This window comes from Epargyreus clarus, unplaced genomic scaffold (assembly GCF_041222505.1).
Source record: "Epargyreus clarus isolate Ecla_fem2 unplaced genomic scaffold, WU_Ecla_fem_2.2 ptg000024l, whole genome shotgun sequence".
Lineage (NCBI taxonomy): Eukaryota > Metazoa > Arthropoda > Insecta > Lepidoptera > Hesperiidae > Epargyreus > Epargyreus clarus.
Genome location: NW_027332231.1, coordinates 3,107,474 through 3,122,861, shown reverse-complemented (window position 1 = coordinate 3,122,861; position 15,388 = coordinate 3,107,474). Strand labels below are relative to the sequence as shown.

The window sequence follows — 15,388 nt, the reverse complement described above, 5'->3', positions numbered from 1 at the left end:
GTCAATATACCGTATAAACAACCCAATCTCAAATTTCATTGGTGGTTATGTCTGTTCTTCGGTCCATTCAAACAACGAAAACATACTCATGCTCACATTTTAACATTTAACGTTTTGTTCTATGCAGAGTTTAAATAAATTCGTCTGACATTTTATTTTATTTTATTTAAATTTTATTTTAGTCTGCATAAGAAAAGCACAATTTATTTCCAATAAAAATATTATGTAATGAATTGGTTTTTGTTGTTCTTATTTTTGGTATATAAAACAAATCATATGAATAAGATTGGAAATTATTTTTCAATATTCTCTCGTTTTTAATTATTTTAAGAACCTGAATTTCATGTCTCTAAACTTATTACAAACACCAAAATTAAGGCTTCAAATTATTTCATTCAGGTCGAAGTGGATAAAAATTTATGAGAATGGTATTTGCAAGAAGGTCAAACGAAAAACTGGTTTTGAAACTAACATTCCACTTTATTTTCGACCAATCACAAGTAAATTCTTTATTTTTTATTGGTTAGTTATTTCAATTTAAGCTCTATGTAGCCAATGAGTGAAAACTATTGTGACGTACTGTATCTGTTTAAATTTCATTTTTTTAAATAGATTTATGGCGGTTGATTGTTTTCAACTCTACAGATTGATCTCATTTTATGTTCTATTTTTTAAAATACACCTTAGTTTTATTACTTGTGAAAAATAACATGGTACGTTAAAATACTTAGAAATGGCTTTAAGTGGATGGAAGAAAGTTGAAAACGAAGCCGGTTATCCCTGTTATATTGAGTGAGTTTAGTTCACAGCTTTCACCGAAGTTTGTTAGAAAAGTTTTAGCGCTATAATTACGAAACTTTTTTTACTTTTTAGAGAAGTGACTGGCAGACAGGAGTATGATCATCCTCAGTTTCGAAGGATAATAGAGTCATTGAAGGAATATGACGGGATAAAATACAGTGCTTATCGCATAGCGTTCAAAATATTTGCTCTGCAAAGCAATTTCAAAGGTGAGAAGTTTAAGTAATCCTTATTTATATTATATAGAACCGGCATGTCTATAATTGCAGATAAAGCTATATGGAATGAGCACTTTGTTTTTTGACTAATGCTTATCAACTCTAATAATCAAAGCACAAAATATTTATCAATATAAACTGTACTTTTCCTCACGTTATCATGTTGCTTTATGTAACCACTAACATTGTATCATATTACAAAGTAAGGTTTGTAAATAAACATTAATTAATTACTATAAATTTTCTTGCAGTAGGACTGTTAATATTTTTAACAGTTTCTTTTATTTTAATGAAATAAGGACAACTCATTAAAAATTAATAGTTAAAAATAAAATTCTTAAATGCCTACTGAAGCAGAATGCAGAATGTTTGTATCTCGTAATTATTTAGTGACATTCTATATACAGTGTAAACTCTATATAACGGCACTGAAGGGACTGTGCATTTTATGGCGTTATAGAGAGTGGTTGTTAAATGAAGAGAAGAAAAATCAGAATTAGAAAAAGAAAAAGTTTATTTCAGTCTAGTGTTAGTAGTTATGTACATAAAAAGAATATTATTTGAACGCTATTGCGAGTAGTTTGTTATTTTTGTCTGACGTCTTTTGCTGCACCAGTAATTTTGTTGTATTTTTTTAATTATTTTATTCATATCTTCTGACATTGAGGCATCTTGGTGACAAAGGAAGTAATTTTCCAATAATTTTGTGCAAGCAATCCAATTTGTAAACAAAAGAACGAATTTCTTAGAAAGTTTCGTATGCATGATGCCGACAGACGAGTTTATTGCGGGCTAAGATAATAAAGCGACAAAAGAACGTACATAGGTGCGCAGTTTTTACTAATTTTAGCAACTTAAAAGGTACTTTTTGTTTAATTGTGGTCGTTATTGAGAGTGGGTGTAATGCTATGTAGAGTGTATCATTGTATGGAATACAAGCTAAACCAACTACGCCAATTGTTTTCGACGCATTAGAGAGTTTGTCGTTAAATCGAGTGACGTTACATGGAGTTTACACTGTAGTTACAATATTTATGCCGATATGTATTACGTAATAAAATTAATATATATTGCAAATGAATGTAATATATCTGTTATCTATACACATGTAATAATTTAAAATGTAACACTAAATCAATGTGTGATGTGAGTTGTGTGTGTAAATAGAGTAATTTAAAAATGAAGAAATTATTATTTTCCAGTACCACCCCTTCGCATAAGTTCAGGAGTGTTTGCCCGACATCAACTAAGCCTCTCCGAGAGCAGTCTATCTCTTGATACAGCGGAGTTGGAGGCTGTGTTGGCAGATATATACTTTGCTGCGGAGAAGGAAGGACTGTTTGCGGGCGATGTTGACTTGGCTGTGGATTTGTTGATCAATTTGTTGCTCAATGTTTATGATGAGTAAGTAAGAAAGTTTACATTACATTATTAAATTTAAGAGGGTCTGTGCTGTAGTAAAGTAGCAATAATTTATTATTAGTATTATTATGGTATAATTGTTCTACATTGATTATCTATCTATTATTGGTTTCTTTCTGAGCCCTGATCTACCTCTTAGTATGAGTTCAGCTATAATCTAGTAAAGTTTCACTTTTCAGAGCTTTAATTGCCTATTTTATCTTCTTGTACATATATAAAGTTTAATTGATATTACTGATATCAATTTCTTATACCATATTCATGAAATTATTTACAGGGACAGAAAAACCCCAGTAAGAGTGCTAGCAGCTAAAACGTTGCTCATTTTACTAAGTGAGGAATCAGTGGCAGAGAAATGGTCTGCCCTAGCAAATTGCTGTGCTGATCACAATGGTTGTGTGTCGCCTAAGCGTTTAGCGGCTCTTTTGGTGCACGTAACAGCTCTGCCGAAGTACCTTGGGTGCTTTGTAGATCACATTCAAGCAGACATTGATTCTTGTTTTGATAAGGTAAGTTTATCAATTAACGTGTTGACTAAATCCCTTGAATGATAGCAAGTTAACATTTAGTAATTACTTGTTGTGTGTTTTTTTATATACATTTTAATTTTACATTTCATATATGTAAAGTTATGATGATATGTAAAGTAACAAAATAATCATAAGTATTTTATTATACATTTTTAGATTCATTTATTACAATTTTATTAAGCTCATCTTAATTTTATAATTTAATTAAGATCTGGGAATATAGTTTTTGATGCAATGTTAATTCACTTTGGTAAAGTAATTTACTTTTTCCCCTCAGTCACAGTCATTGGCTTACATTAGTATTAATCAATCTACGCAATGTTTGGGCTACTAAAGATCGACATTTGACAATTCTTCATACTAAACATTGACAATTTTTTATTTCTCGTTGGTATAAATAGCATACATTGATTATGAATAATGGATGTTAATCTTTAACTCTCATTTTATATGGATAATATGAAAATGTGTGTGTGTATTTCCAGAGCGCGGGCATGCTGGGCGTGAGCGCGCGCGCGGTGGCGGAGTGGGGCGCGCAGGGCTGCGCCAGCGCCGCCTGGCTGCCCGCCACTGGTCGCGTGAGCGCCAGCCGGGCGCCCGCCGCTGGCGCCCCTGCAGGCCCGGACGGGGCGTGTGCTGCGTGTGCGCAGCCGCTGGCTCAGGTGGGCTAATGTAGAATAACTCTTGATACGCCTCACTGCTGAGTATACAACTCCTGAGTATATTTCAGCATGTTTGTGAAATGCAATTGATTTTTTTCAGTCCATCTATAGGTCTCTGATCATAAAAGACAATAAACGGTAACAGCAGTTTGATGTGCTATTCAATCGGAATAATCTGTAATTTAGTCATTAGCCATCATTACATTTGTGCTGGATGTTACTTAATTTAATGAATTACATAAAACAAAATAGGCAATTCATATTAACGTATTAAGCATGTTGTTTTTATAAACATTTGTGTTATCCATTGAGAATGTTTGTACAATATCAAAAAAGTTCTCATGATGATTGCAGGTGCTGAAATTTAAATGCTCAAAGTGCAACGACATATACTTCTGTGAAAATTGTTACTTGTATGACAAAGATTTGACATCACTTACTGGACACAAGAAAACTCACTTGGTTTTGGAGATTATTGATGGGGAAGTAAGTAAAAAATTCAAAAACTTCTAATTGACTTGCATGTTAAATAGAAACATTTCAAATTTTGAAACCTTATGGCAACTGAACAATACCTTAGTATGAGTTTTTACAAGAATGACTGTTTTTGTATTTGTTTATGTATTTCCCATACATTTCCAATCAGTTCTGATACAGTCCGCTAGGGGTGCTGTTTTTTGTAAAAACGTAGAAACTCATACTAAGGGTACTAAGGGTAACTTAACTTAAGCTTAAGAATTTATAGAAATACATTACAGATACATTTTTCAGTAAGTTATATTAAATATATTATATTTTTAGGTGAAATCAACAGAATGCCTTGGTTTCATAAAAGGTATGAAAAGATTCTTCTTCTGCACAAAGACAAAGAAAAAGAAACCAAGCAAGAAAGGATCTAAAAAGATTAGCAATAAGGGTGAAAATCAAGCAGTGAAAAGTAGGAAGGATGGAAAACCAGCTATTTATACATCAACTGTTGGTAAAGCTTCGGGGAATGGTGCGAGTAATCCAGCGAATACTTTGCAGGATATAATACTGCAACTTGAGACACAGAATAAGTAAGTGCCCCACCATTTTACATTTGAAAGATGGAAGCATCCTTGAGTTAACAATTGCATAATTTTTGGTTATACAAATGCTAACTATTTTATTAATTTGTTAAAAATCGAAATTGAAACAGATAATAAAAACAATTTAGAACGATTACAAAAATAACACATATTATGTTGAATTCTACATATACGACATTGACTATGAATTTGAATTGACTATGATCCATTTTCCTCCTAAGATGATGCTTATTTTCATAGATGAATGACAACTCCATGTTTGTGTGATAGTAAGAGGTGAATGAGTTGATGATATTAAAGTTACTGATTTATTATAGAGCTCTCCAAGACCTGTCTTCTCAACTACAAAATGCAGTGAATTCTGATGAAGAACTGAAGAGTAAGGTGGATGCGCATTACAATCAAATATCGGCACAGATTAACAGGCTGAAGATATTGAAGGTGGGTTCATACAACCTATATACAAGTCTAAATTGCACGGTTTTTACCCAACTGTGGTGGGTAATGTTTTTCGAGCGTATGTATGTCTCATTTTTAGTACGCTATGCCGACCAAATCGTATGATTTTGTCCAATAAGATGAACTGTTGATAATGTTGATGGACTCAACTAAATTGTTGCATAGGCTATATTATTAATTAGTCATGAATTTTATGAATGAAATTTAGTATTCAGAATAATTCTTTAGTTTTATAACTGAAGTTCTTGTAATAAAATATCGTAACTTTTTTTCGTAAAACACAACCACACTTTTGTTTTACATTATAAAGGCGATTACTGTATCCACATTTGCTAATTTAATTATATTTTATTTTTATAGGATAATCTGTCATTAAGCTCCACAAATCTGCCAGTGGAGGCTGCGAAATCGGACAAGAACGACAGACCACAAGCCTTCGACCTCTTCAGCCCTATACCCATAGTTGATGACAAACAGTCCAAAGTGACCGAGGAGCTCAAGAACCAGCCAAGAGTTCTGAGCATGGATTCAGGGAACTTCTCGGTAGTGTCAAAGGAAGTGGAGGATAGGAAACTGATGACGGTATCCGGAGATGCCCTAAAGCCAGTTGTGGTGCATGCCGCGTCGGATAGTATATCTACTGTCTCAATGAATGACATCAGTAGTTGGTATAATGGTCAGTTTAAAGATTATTGCCCCTTTTGCAATTTCCAATTTTATTAATCATATATTTTATTTTGGTATAATAAAGTTGTACATACACTTTGTATGCGGTGTTTCCATTAATATTGGTTCATGATATTTATTTTAGGTTAAGATGACATGTCTAATTCACATGTTACTGTTATTAACCATGCGGACTAAGTTCGAATATGTTGTTTTAATCCTACTCCCTTTCAACCTAACCTAACATCCATTAAACCAAAGCATTTGGTAATATACATTACATTTCTTGATTTCAGAAACAGAATCTTTACCACCGGACAAACGACCTACATCCCATCAGGCGCCGCTACCGAAACAGGCGGACTGCACTGCAGCGAGCCTGTCAGACACGGAGCAGCGCTTCGCAGCGGACATCCGCGAGGTGGCCAGCAGCAACCACAAGATGCGCGAGCTCAACGCCGACCTCGACACCGTGCTCGACCGCCTGCAGCAGATCCTCACGCACAACTTCACTGTGGACGGTGGGTGCTCTGTACTGGTGTATACTGCGGGGCAGCAGCAACCACAAGATGCGCGAGCTCAACGCCGACCTCGACACCGTGCTCGACCGCCTGCAGCAGATCCTCACGCACAACTTCACTGTGGACGGTGGGTGCTCTGTACTGGTGTATACTGCGGGGCAGCAGCAACCACAAGATGCGCGAGCTCAACGCCGACCTCGACACCGTGCTCGACCGCCTGCAGCAGATCCTCACGCACAACTTCACTGTGGACGGTGGGTGCTCTGTACTGGTGTATACTGCGGGGCAGCAGCAACCACAAGATGCGCGAGCTCAACGCCGACCTCGACACCGTGCTCGACCGCCTGCAGCAGATCCTCACGCACAACTTCACTGTGGACGGTGGGTGCTCTGTACTGGTGTATACTGCGGGGCAGCAGCAACCACAAGATGCGCGAGCTCAACGCCGACCTCGACACCGTGCTCGACCGCCTGCAGCAGATCCTCACGCACAACTTCACTGTGGACGGTGGGTGCTCTGTACTGGTGTATACTGCGGGGCAGCAGCAACCACAAGATGCGCGAGCTCAACGCCGACCTCGACACCGTGCTCGACCGCCTGCAGCAGATCCTCACGCACAACTTCACTGTGGACGGTGGGTGCTCTGTACTGGTGTATACTGCGGGGCAGCAGCAACCACAAGATGCGCGAGCTCAACGCCGACCTCGACACCGTGCTCGACCGCCTGCAGCAGATCCTCACGCACAACTTCACTGTGGACGGTGGGTGCTCTGTACTGGTGTATACTGCGGGGCAGCAGCAACCACAAGATGCGCGAGCTCAACGCCGACCTCGACACCGTGCTCGACCGCCTGCAGCAGATCCTCACGCACAACTTCACTGTGGACGGTGGGTGCTCTGTACTGGTGTATACTGCGGGGCAGCAGCAACCACAAGATGCGCGAGCTCAACGCCGACCTCGACACCGTGCTCGACCGCCTGCAGCAGATCCTCACGCACAACTTCACTGTGGACGGTGGGTGCTCTGTACTGGTGTATACTGCGGGGCAGCAGCAACCACAAGATGCGCGAGCTCAACGCCGACCTCGACACCGTGCTCGACCGCCTGCAGCAGATCCTCACGCACAACTTCACTGTGGACGGTGGGTGCTCTGTACTGGTGTATACTGCGGGGCAGCAGCAACCACAAGATGCGCGAGCTCAACGCCGACCTCGACACCGTGCTCGACCGCCTGCAGCAGATCCTCACGCACAACTTCACTGTGGACGGTGGGTGCTCTGTACTGGTGTATACTGCGGGGCAGCAGCAACCACAAGATGCGCGAGCTCAACGCCGACCTCGACACCGTGCTCGACCGCCTGCAGCAGATCCTCACGCACAACTTCACTGTGGACGGTGGGTGCTCTGTACTGGTGTATACTGCGGGGCAGCAGCAACCACAAGATGCGCGAGCTCAACGCCGACCTCGACACCGTGCTCGACCGCCTGCAGCAGATCCTCACGCACAACTTCACTGTGGACGGTGGGTGCTCTGTACTGGTGTATACTGCGGGGCAGCAGCAACCACAAGATGCGCGAGCTCAACGCCGACCTCGACACCGTGCTCGACCGCCTGCAGCAGATCCTCACGCACAACTTCACTGTGGACGGTGGGTGCTCTGTACTGGTGTATACTGCGGGGCAGCAGCAACCACAAGATGCGCGAGCTCAACGCCGACCTCGACACCGTGCTCGACCGCCTGCAGCAGATCCTCACGCACAACTTCACTGTGGACGGTGGGTGCTCTGTACTGGTGTATACTGCGGGGCAGCAGCAACCACAAGATGCGCGAGCTCAACGCCGACCTCGACACCGTGCTCGACCGCCTGCAGCAGATCCTCACGCACAACTTCACTGTGGACGGTGGGTGCTCTGTACTGGTGTATACTGCGGGGCAGCAGCAACCACAAGATGCGCGAGCTCAACGCCGACCTCGACACCGTGCTCGACCGCCTGCAGCAGATCCTCACGCACAACTTCACTGTGGACGGTGGGTGCTCTGTACTGGTGTATACTGCGGGGCAGCAGCAACCACAAGATGCGCGAGCTCAACGCCGACCTCGACACCGTGCTCGACCGCCTGCAGCAGATCCTCACGCACAACTTCACTGTGGACGGTGGGTGCTCTGTACTGGTGTATACTGCGGGGCAGCAGCAACCACAAGATGCGCGAGCTCAACGCCGACCTCGACACCGTGCTCGACCGCCTGCAGCAGATCCTCACGCACAACTTCACTGTGGACGGTGGGTGCTCTGTACTGGTGTATACTGCGGGGCAGCAGCAACCACAAGATGCGCGAGCTCAACGCCGACCTCGACACCGTGCTCGACCGCCTGCAGCAGATCCTCACGCACAACTTCACTGTGGACGGTGGGTGCTCTGTACTGGTGTATACTGCGGGGCAGCAGCAACCACAAGATGCGCGAGCTCAACGCCGACCTCGACACCGTGCTCGACCGCCTGCAGCAGATCCTCACGCACAACTTCACTGTGGACGGTGGGTGCTCTGTACTGGTGTATACTGCGGGGCAGCAGCAACCACAAGATGCGCGAGCTCAACGCCGACCTCGACACCGTGCTCGACCGCCTGCAGCAGATCCTCACGCACAACTTCACTGTGGACGGTGGGTGCTCTGTACTGGTGTATACTGCGGGGCAGCAGCAACCACAAGATGCGCGAGCTCAACGCCGACCTCGACACCGTGCTCGACCGCCTGCAGCAGATCCTCACGCACAACTTCACTGTGGACGGTGGGTGCTCTGTACTGGTGTATACTGCGGGGCAGCAGCAACCACAAGATGCGCGAGCTCAACGCCGACCTCGACACCGTGCTCGACCGCCTGCAGCAGATCCTCACGCACAACTTCACTGTGGACGGTGGGTGCTCTGTACTGGTGTATACTGCGGGGCAGCAGCAACCACAAGATGCGCGAGCTCAACGCCGACCTCGACACCGTGCTCGACCGCCTGCAGCAGATCCTCACGCACAACTTCACTGTGGACGGTGGGTGCTCTGTACTGGTGTATACTGCGGGGCAGCAGCAACCACAAGATGCGCGAGCTCAACGCCGACCTCGACACCGTGCTCGACCGCCTGCAGCAGATCCTCACGCACAACTTCACTGTGGACGGTGGGTGCTCTGTACTGGTGTATACTGCGGGGCAGCAGCAACCACAAGATGCGCGAGCTCAACGCCGACCTCGACACCGTGCTCGACCGCCTGCAGCAGATCCTCACGCACAACTTCACTGTGGACGGTGGGTGCTCTGTACTGGTGTATACTGCGGGGCAGCAGCAACCACAAGATGCGCGAGCTCAACGCCGACCTCGACACCGTGCTCGACCGCCTGCAGCAGATCCTCACGCACAACTTCACTGTGGACGGTGGGTGCTCTGTACTGGTGTATACTGCGGGGCAGCAGCAACCACAAGATGCGCGAGCTCAACGCCGACCTCGACACCGTGCTCGACCGCCTGCAGCAGATCCTCACGCACAACTTCACTGTGGACGGTGGGTGCTCTGTACTGGTGTATACTGCGGGGCAGCAGCAACCACAAGATGCGCGAGCTCAACGCCGACCTCGACACCGTGCTCGACCGCCTGCAGCAGATCCTCACGCACAACTTCACTGTGGACGGTGGGTGCTCTGTACTGGTGTATACTGCGGGGCAGCAGCAACCACAAGATGCGCGAGCTTAACGCCTATTCTATATATGTTGTATACTCTATGTTCATTTTTCTCAATACTCTTACGATTATGCCATGCAATATGGGCAACAGCTAGCCCATTGACGTCCATCCATGGATATATAGTTTGTCTCGGATTGGAATCCAATTCGCGACGCATTTCAGGGGGCGGAAAATTAGAAAAGACCTTTTTTCGTCATCTTGTCATCTTTAAAAACTTTCTAAACTACTTTATTTTCTATTTATTGATCTCAATATTGTATATGGTTCACATTACATACGTATTATAAATACCAAACGTTTTTATAAATTTCAGAGTCATGTTTCGACAACACCCAACTTCGCGAGACGGCGAACGAAATGGAGGGTCTCTTAGGCACTCTCATACGCGGTGTTGAGCAGAGAGCGACCCTGAATGCAAGCAAAGGGTTAGTCTAAAAACCTATAAAGATTACATTTTATTGCTAAGAGGTCTCATAGACATATTATTGCGGATAATGAATAAAGCATACTGGGAATGTTAATTATAGTTCTGTTAAAATTGCGATAGAATTTTTTAATTTATTCTAGTAGAAAGAAATCATTAATATTTATTTTAAGTGGAGACATATTTAGAGTGGTGCCACTGCATTTTTCATTCTACCCACGTAAACTGCCACATTGGCATTATAAAACATTAGCAATCTGGCTGTTGATAAAATTTGTATTCACCTTCATTTATATGGACTAAATATTAACAAATCAGAAACTATTTTCTACAAAAGTCTGTAACTGTAACATTTCCTTTATTTTTTTCTAACTTAAAGATTTGATAAATCGGCTATTGTAGGCCATGAATCAACTTAGAAATCCAATTCATGGGAAACATAATTTAACAATAGTAATAATAATCATAATGCATAACATGCTTATTGAATTTATTTATAGTAGTTTTATGATCCTCAGTTAAGGTAAAAATAATAATTATTATTACAAGTAAAACGAAAAAGATACTGACTTTAAAATGAATGTGAAGCTCAATTTTTTCTAATATTGGTTGTGATTGACAATATTTTTAATACATTCCAGTGGTTAAATATTGGTATTCCGTAATATTAAGAGATCTTCTCAGGTCTGATACTTGGTGAGATTATTTTGTATATTGTGATAATGATTTTAACTTTTGATTCGTAGATATTGACGTTTTATAATACTCTTTAATTTGTATATGATGAGATGTATGTAAGTTAATAATTAATTAGTTATGCCGCGTTCGCACGTTAGGCTTTTGATCCAAACTCCAAACCTAATAGGCAGTGATAAGCGCTGCTGTGTTTCGGTTTGAATGGTATGGTAAGGGAGACATACTTTTCCGAGGCGTTCCAGCTTAGTCCTCAGGGGTAGCGCGTCTGTGGCCGACCTCAGTTAGGAATCTAGTCCTGTCTGGGGTTGATTACAGATGTCCATGGGCGGCAGTAGCCACTTACCATCAAGTGGACTCTATGCTCGTCTGCTACTCCTATATTATTAAAAATACCTCTACAAACGTTTAGCTTCATCAAAAACTATGCTACAAAGCTTACAAACTTACACAAACTTAACAATCTGTCCACAAGTTTAATTTGTGGCGGTTTGGCAAGCGTGCGGACGCGGCATGATAATTATCGGCAGGAATTTTGAGTTGTCGGGCTTGAAGTGAGTAGTAGAAGTAGTAGTGAAGTGAATCAAATTATAGGAATTAAAGATATAATATTTTATTGGTGATAGTGAAAATATTTTAAAACTAAATTATTATTTTGTGGCGACTTTCCGCCACTTGTTAAAAGATGTCGCCACTAGTATTCTGAATCACGTTATCGAGGTTTTCTCAACATCTTGCATATATACAATCTTCAAATTGAGACTGTCGGAGCATGGCCGCTCCCCGGGCACGATTACCTAGCCCGGCGGAGATGTCCCTTTGCCAAAGTTTTATTTTACTTAAGAGCAAGTAACTCACTTTTCGCACTTTGATGGTAGGCGCTCAAAATTCTTGTCGGTAAGAAGTTGCCGTCCACATTTATTTCCATAGGTCCTATGGTATAGGATATAATGCTCAAAAGCCTTATAAAACTATTTTTTATACTATAGTCACAAAATTAGATTTAGGGGTTTCAGAATCGTACTGATATACGAAATTTAATATTTAAATTCCAAATGATTACGATTAGAAAATTAAGGCTCTTTGCATTATGTAATCTGTTATAGTCTGCGTAAAACTGCTAGTTCGCTCTGAATACAGTAATGAATCGCGTCGTCATAGCAAATTGTATGACTGCATCTGCTCGCGCCAACTTCAGAACGTAGTAGCAGTTTGGCGCGGACTATACCTTTTTAAAACAATGAATATTTAATTGCATAATCATCAAAATATATTTAAAGGAGATCGTGCCTTACACATGTCTCGTATAACGTGCATATCGTTATTCTGAAAACATAACACATAATAACATGTACGTTCTGTAATAATGTGTGTACACTTATTATTACGTGACGTCACGACACAACGTAACAAAACCAGTAAAAAACTTACTTGTAGCGTCATTGATGGTTAACTAACACTGTATAAAATTGACATAGCCATAGAAATTCGTATAATGTAAAGATTTAAGGCAATAAATGTGAAATTAGTTTTTTTTATGTATGTAGATGTTTTCCTTAGTTTATATTATCTTTAATGATGTGTAAATATTCACACTTTGGCAAAATTTTGCCATGTTTTTTGTCCTTTCTACTTAATTATTTTGTCAATTATTAGGTGCTAAAGTACAAAATAAGACTTATTCTAAGATCTGATTAGAAATAATACAAAACAACGTTTAGAAAAGTAACATGCCATATATTTTATAAAAATTTACATATTATTGCCGTGTATATTAAATAAAAAATATAATATAAATAATAAAAATGATGTGTCTCTTACTGTTAATTACATAGTTAATAAATTGCTTCATTTCATTTGTGCGTTTTATATGTATAAAAGTTTATTACGTCATTAATGTTGAAATAAAATAGAGCAATCTATTCAATACTAGTGGGTTAAGCGTATCTTGATATTTAGATTCCATAGATATTATTATAATTGAATTTATAATCTAATTTTAGTCTATGACGCTACAGTTACGAGTTTTTCGAACGCAAGTGTCAGTCTTTCACTTGTCAAAAATATCATTGGATCCAAATTTTAATGCCGCCTCGACACGCTTGTCATTTGCCGCAGACTCCAAACCAAAGCTTAATTTGTTTGGTACAAGTTGGTACACAAACCAACTTAAACACTATCCACACGTCGGAATTTGTGATGTTTAGTTGAGGTATGGCAAGCGTATGAATGCGCCATTATTGATTGGAGGTGACACATTTTGCAATATCATAAACAATTCTGACGGGAATAGTTTGGAATCCATAAAATAATCGTATGCGATTTTCTCGCATGAATCGTTCGAGAAACTTTATCATATAAACATTTGAATTGTAATTGAATGGTAAATAGACAGTTTTTCTATCAATTGTATCTCTTTTAATCAGCTTTATACTTGCTAAATAATCGAATAATCATTTCAGAATTCCTTCCAATTTACCATTTAATCACAGTCCTTCGCTAAATTAATACATTTTTTCCAACTTAATTTTAAAATAAAAAATGTCTATACAAATATTGGATGTAAATTTTATAAATCTACTTAAACGAAGCAATCAGATTGCTTCAGCACAACCTCTAGTACTTACTTAATATACTTAAATGTATAACTAATGGAGATTACGAAGATATATTATACTTTTTGAGATGACATAGTTATAGTGAATGTGGCAGGGTTTGTTATGAATTATATACAGATGTTCTAATTTCTTACTGATTTTGACATGCTTTATGGAATAACAATCTGAATAGAATATAAATGTGAAGTTATCTATAATACTTGGATTTGATTAGATAAGTACTATAATATTGTATTTTCATCTCTAATATTTCTAATACTTGTTAAATTTTCAGGCCATAGAATATACAAAATTGAGCTAAAGTTTATAAAATTGCAGCAGTTTCAGACCATTTACTGTCAATATATTTATATTAAATATTGACAATGTTTATCTGTTCTTTATATGCCCACAAATGTATTTTTTTAAGTTATTGTTTTTGTGTGCGCAAGTGTCCATATAGCACACACTGTATGTTAATTAAATATTTATACATGTCATAGTTTAAAATAACATTCAACGATTTAATATTGTAATAATAAATCAGATTAAAATATATTATTGTCATTAAATTGCAAAAAATAAATGGAATTAAAAAGTAACGGACGGATTTTTAACCTAAAATCTACGCTAATTATATTTTATATCTACATTTGGATATAACTCTTCATATAAAATTGATACACTTAACTAAGTCATAAAATAATCGATATATTTATAAGGTTTTACTATGAGCTTATTACTATTTAGAGAATACGCTTTTAAATCCAGTTTACATACATCGTATTAACTATATTTAATGCCTTTTATATCATTAGCTTTATTCAATTATATTTATATTGCATTGAAAAGTAACTATTACTAAATACTTGCATTAAAATTTAAAGCAAGAATCTTGCATTTAAAATCGTTATGTCCTCTATCAATTAGTCTGAAATATTTTCCGTCTTAGTTTATGAAATCCTTAGTAATCCTGAATAAATGTTAAATTACCTATCAAGAAAACTTCATTAGAGCTCAGAATAATCAGAATTTAGCCAAGTCCAAATGCGATAAACCATTGTAAGCGTTGTAACTTCCAATTTGGCTAGATCACCAGTTTCATTACTTGCCAACAAGAAGAAGAAATCCATGGTATTGGTTCCCGTAAAACAGTTGTTTCCGTTCATGCCAAAATTGCAACTGCACTAGTTTCCTTTACTGCCCGTCAGTTGTGATAAAGAGCACTTTGACAATAAGAACTACGTTGATTGCATGGGATTAGTTCCCGTTTTCTTCCGCCAGATGTCAGTGAGGTAAAAAGAATTGTGTCCATGTAACACGATTCGACAGAGCTAGTTTCGCTTGTCATCAAACGTAACCAAGGAAAAGATAACTGTCCAAACTTAGAAGCATTCCCAAGTATTAGTTACGTTTGCTGCTGTTGATGAGATATTTGCAGCAGTGTGTGAGCAAGTGCTTCTCCTTCTCGCCGCCGTTGTGGGTAGCAGCCGCGCCACCGCGCTCACGGGTGTAGATATCTAGCCCATATTGACCTGGAAGTTTACGAACTTGTGTAAGTACCTATAGGTACATAAATGATACATTAA

At 39.9% G+C, this 15,388-nt stretch overlaps 2 protein-coding genes across 7 annotated transcripts in view; one reads left to right on the top strand and one right to left on the bottom strand.

Moving 5' to 3' along the window:
* Positions 1-565: 565 nt before the first annotated feature.
* LOC140752326 (uncharacterized) lies at positions 566-14,401 on the top strand. The gene is made up of 11 exons (XM_073086576.1): positions 566-792; positions 874-1,010; positions 2,222-2,423; positions 2,719-2,950; positions 3,457-3,633; positions 3,988-4,119; positions 4,435-4,691; positions 5,021-5,144; positions 5,523-5,838; positions 6,125-10,032; positions 10,399-14,401. The coding sequence occupies exons 1-11, from the start codon at positions 734-736 to the stop codon at positions 10,456-10,458; spliced, it is 5,604 nt and encodes a 1,867-aa protein (XP_072942677.1). The 5' UTR covers positions 566-733; the 3' UTR covers positions 10,459-14,401.
* Positions 12,919-15,388, bottom strand: part of Hil (peptidase hillarin) — an 87,604-nt gene continuing 85,134 nt past the window's right edge. For all 6 annotated transcript variants that reach the window (XM_073086578.1, XM_073086579.1, XM_073086577.1 and 3 more), the window contains exon 15: positions 12,919-15,334. In XM_073086578.1, coding sequence (XP_072942679.1) covers positions 15,204-15,334 — 131 coding nt within the window. In that variant the 3' untranslated portion in view covers positions 12,919-15,203. The remainder of the gene's footprint in view (positions 15,335-15,388) is intronic.